This window comes from Diadema antillarum, unplaced genomic scaffold, assembly GCF_040938485.1.
Source record: "Diadema antillarum isolate AM-2024a unplaced genomic scaffold, OU_Dant_1.0 seq00000561_RagTag, whole genome shotgun sequence".
Taxonomy (NCBI): domain Eukaryota; kingdom Metazoa; phylum Echinodermata; class Echinoidea; order Diadematoida; family Diadematidae; genus Diadema; species Diadema antillarum.
In genome coordinates, this window is record NW_027271500.1 from 1,604,974 (window position 1) to 1,609,567 (window position 4,594).

At 41.6% G+C, this 4,594-nt stretch overlaps 1 protein-coding gene across 1 annotated transcript; it reads right to left on the bottom strand.

The window, feature by feature from the left end:
* Window positions 1-256: 256 nt before the first annotated feature.
* On the bottom strand, window positions 257-3,969 carry LOC139734999 (uncharacterized). The gene is made up of 3 exons (XM_071645774.1): window positions 3,478-3,969; window positions 2,187-2,268; window positions 257-471 (listed from the first exon to the last, which is right to left on the bottom strand). Exons 1-3 carry the CDS (start codon window positions 3,967-3,969, stop codon window positions 257-259), a joined length of 789 nt encoding a protein of 262 aa, XP_071501875.1.
* Between the last annotated feature and the right edge of the window lie 625 nt (window positions 3,970-4,594).

The following is a 4,594-nucleotide window of genomic DNA, read 5'->3' on the forward strand; positions in this document are numbered from 1 at the left end:
GGTTACTTTTAAACACTGCAGTTAATATTTTACATATCCAGCTACATCGGGGCAAATGACATCTTGTGGTGGCCTTTCCCTTGGAGTTGAACTAACAGCACTTGAATTTGATGGTACAACTACATAACACACTTGCAGGGATACGATACTCTACATCGGGACATTCACCGCCGCAATCCTTAACACTAGCGAAGGCATTTCTGTGTTTCTGCAAGTTCCACGTCATCCCAGATGCAAAATTCCCCCAGTTATGCTTTTAGTCGTCCTCAGTGTAAGTGCCGTACTCCTTGGCCAACTCCACCTCTTCGCGGTGCGCCTTGCTGGCCATGTGAGCCCCGTAAGGCTGGGGGCCGTTCAGCTGCTTGTCGCACCACTTGCAGTAGTATTTCTCCTTGGAGGTGGCGCCCCCGCTCCCCTCTGCCTTCTTATTTTCCTCCCGATTGTAGGCGGAGACATAGGGTTTCCACTCAGCTGTAGTGGTAGGCATGGGAAACAAATTGAATAGATACATGGTTGGATGGATAAAAAGACTGATGAATAGAAACTGATATTTAAAGGGATGGTATAATTTTGGTCGAGATGGGGATTCACATTCAAACTTTTGGTGAGATGATTAGAAACCATAAAATATTAAAGAGTAAACAATTCTCAGATGAATTCACAGTCTATTTGACGAAAATTGTTTTTGAAATGGCCGAGATATCCAGAAACAAAGAGGTCCTAATATGAGGTGCAACTCACCTTTCATAAGAAACAAATTTGTTTTACTTTGTTTTGAAATATCTCAGCCATTCGAAACCCACTTTCCTCAAAAAAGTTTAAATTTCTCTTAAAATTGTTTACTCTTTATTATTTCACATAAGTCATTTGTAATCATCTTACAAAAAGCTAAAACCTGAATCTCCATTTCAACCAAAACAATACCAGCCCTTTAACAGATGAAGAACAGATATAAAATGGATGAACAGACAGATTCATGGCTGAATGGATGGCTGAATGGATGGTTGGATAAATAGATTCAATGAGGGCAATACCACACAGAGTAAACAATATTTTTTTCACATTCACAGTCTTTAAGGACGAGTGTAGATTGAGTGAATGCAACAATATTAGTCGAACACAGCAGTGACAGTTTGAGGAAAATCGGACAATCAATTCCAAAGTTTTGTTGCAGCCATCGCTGGATGAGAAGACTATTGCAGTTCTTAATGCCTCATATGAAGAACAATATTATGAAAATAAAAAGAAAATCAAATAACATTTCATTTAAAAAGAAATGAAACGTATACATTCACTCAGCTTGTTACTGACACATTATTATTACTATATTAGGGCTGATTTCTGAAAAAGGTTGGTCAGTCAAGTTCTCTTTCACTATGCTAGAAAAGTGAAAATACATTGAATTTTCTTTATACAGTACTTTTCTTCATAAGTGACATCATAACTTGAAGTTAATCCAGTGATAGCTGCACTGAAACTTTAAAAATTCTTGAAGTTTTGAACAGATTTTTCTCAAACTTTCTACAAAGTCACAGATGGGAATCTCTGTAATGGACCAAAATATGACATTTAGGTTGACTGAATCAATTTTTTTTTAATTGCCTTACCTGGGAGAGTAATCTTTTCTTTACCTACTGTCAAAATTTGGTAGCTTAGAACAAAATTGAAATTGAAATAATAGCAGTTTTTCAGGACCATATTTTTTTTAACAGGCATCACTTTCACTGGGATTTTCACTGATACAGTTTGCACTTCTGCACAGCATCCCTGAGTGATCCTAATGTTATAAATCCTCTTTTCTTCCTTTTCTATGAGACACACCTCCAAATTTTCTGATTTCAATCACATTTTAAGTGGGATGGGATGGCCCAATTTTGACAAGTTATATATAATTTCAAAGCTTAGGGCAGGGCTGCACACTAACCTATTTCTTCTACTGGTTTGACCTGTCCATTGGACCAGTAGGTAGCCAGGTTTTCCATACATGTGTTACTGGTCCGCTCCTGAAGAAAGTTACTGGTCTGACAGCAATTTTTGCTGGTCCTGGACCATCTGACCAGTGCCAGTATGTAGCATCGCTTTATACGGTTCACATTTTGAAAATATCCCCCAAAAGAGGGAATTTATTTTGGCCTACTTTTTGTGGGTTCTGAGCTGGGCGGTCAAATATTGTTGACTGGACTTACGTTTGACCTTGGGCAGGTTGGCTTCTTCCTCCGTCTGCTTAGCAGCCAACCAGGGTAGCTGGGTGAGTTTGTCGGACACCACCTGATGTTACAGCAATGAAGAGATAGTGGAGACTTTTCTAGATCATGATTTGTGGGTGCAGGGCGGCCTTTGAGGGGTCTTAATATGTTGCAGCAACCATCTACATGTTCTGTGCCAGACATCCTACAAAACGTTCAACACTATTAAAAAGCCTCATATTGAAATTGACGACCTGCCGGCTCTAGGAAACTTGCAAGTGTGTCTTCAAAACTTTGAAACTATCTGCTTAAGTATCTTATCCTTTGATTGCTTATTGGCTAATTAGCTCTGTCTACTACTTTAATGCACATACATGATTTAAACAGTAAGAAGTGTTCAACACCATTTACTTGATCATTATACTGTACATGAAGTACCGGTAGTTAAAGGTGCATAGTCCCAGTAGTGTAGATGGCGCTGTTGATGACACCGCCGATCACCATTAGCATTGATACGAAGATTACCGAAGTTGAGCTGTCATCAAGAGTAAAGTGCGTAGGTGTTGCTAAGTCACATTGCCTTCATTGTCTTCTTTGCGCAGCGCGCAGTCTGTAGCAATGCCAGAGCGCGTGCATAATGTGCTTCTTATTATGACATCACAAAAGAAGTTTGCTAAAGCTGTCATCCCCCTCAGCCGAATCATGGGCTGAACTGTGATCGGACAACTGACTATGTGAATAGGACTTCTTCGGACCCGGGGAAGTGGGCCACAGCGTAAACACTAAAGAGGAGTCGATAGCATAGGTCTCTATAGGAAACTTGCGTCGTGCGCCTGCGCCTGCGTACGCATTTGACTAAAACACCTGGACCATGCACCTTTAATACAATTGGCAAATTTTGTTCTTTTCAATTTTCTTCTTTTCTTTTTTTTTTTTTTTTTTTTTTTGGGGGGGGGGGTTCTTTTTTTACCATGTAAATGATAGTCCTGACAGGATTGATAAACATGATTTTATTCAAACTTGATCAAGTTTCAAGGTGATCCCTTAGGAACCAAGAAATTTTAGATTTACCCAAGCTATGCATATAGCAAATATTCTTCTTCTTTGGAAATCTAAAGATATTAACGAACTTTGATTGGGAATGTTGCGCAGAATATGTTTTCCAATGTTTTATCATCAACTTTGCTGGATGTTGAAAAGAGCAATATTGGCATGTGCAGTGTACAGGGGAGCAGCCTGGCGTACAAGTGAAATAGCAATTGCCATTCATATCAAGCACTGCACTATTTACCTCCATATAGGAAGCTGGGACAAACCCTTCTTCCTTGTCGTCATCCTCTGTTCGCACCTTCACCCAAAGGTCGTTGTCCCCGCACCTCTCCACAAAGACCACCTTCTGACCTTGCTTCAGACTCAGCTCTTTCTGACCCAAGGGACTGCACAGGTTGGCCTTGTAGCTGTACTTGGCCTTCAGCCGGGTCACACCGCTCTTCATCGACGAGGTACCTAACCCACCGCCCCGCCCATTCTGGCTACCACCTGTCGGGGCCACGCCTGTGCTTGTTTGAGGAGATGATGACTCCCTTAGGTCGCTCTGCGCCTCTCTGTCCGGGGGCGTTATTCTGCACCGTGATAGGTCTACTTGAACGTCTTGTACTGATTTGTTGAGTGGAGGTGGGGCAAGATTTCCAGGTCGCCGGGCCGGTTTGAAAGGATACGTCGGCCGAAATCCTCTCCCTCTTCCAAAAGAAACCTGCCTGGCTACTTGCTCACTCTGGGCCATGCTGTACACACCTGAAGCACCTAAAGAAAGCCAAAAATACAAATTTATGAAAGCGCTCAGAAATATAATGGCCACAAAATCCTGCTTTTTCATTTGTCTTATTTTTTCCTTGTTCATGTCCACAGTCTTATAGTCAAACACTTAAGTTCATTGCATAAATTTGTAACTAAACTGACCGTGGGTTCAAAGGAAAACATTTGCTACCTCATCAGGAAAAGGCAACTGGGAGAAAGTTGTAAAGGCAACTGGGAGAAAGTTGGCTGTTGAATCTGATCAGTTTAAATCATTTCTACAATCAAACATGTGTACTGTACCTGCACTCTAACAATTGCATACAATTAAAATACTATCCAGGGTAGCCTCTTCAGTGTTGCCACTGTTCTACCAGAGGGCCCTGTCATTATCATTACCCTAGCATTCTTGCCATCAGGTACCCATTTATACACCTGGGTCGAGAGGGACATGGTGGGTAAAAACATATTGTCCATGGATGCAGGCACTCGACTGGATCCCAACTCTGTGATGGGGAGTCAGGAGTCTTATCCACTATGCCACAGAGGCTCCCCCCCCCCCCCCCCCCCCGCAAATAAATGTGACTTTGTTACATCAGGCCAACATTTTTCTT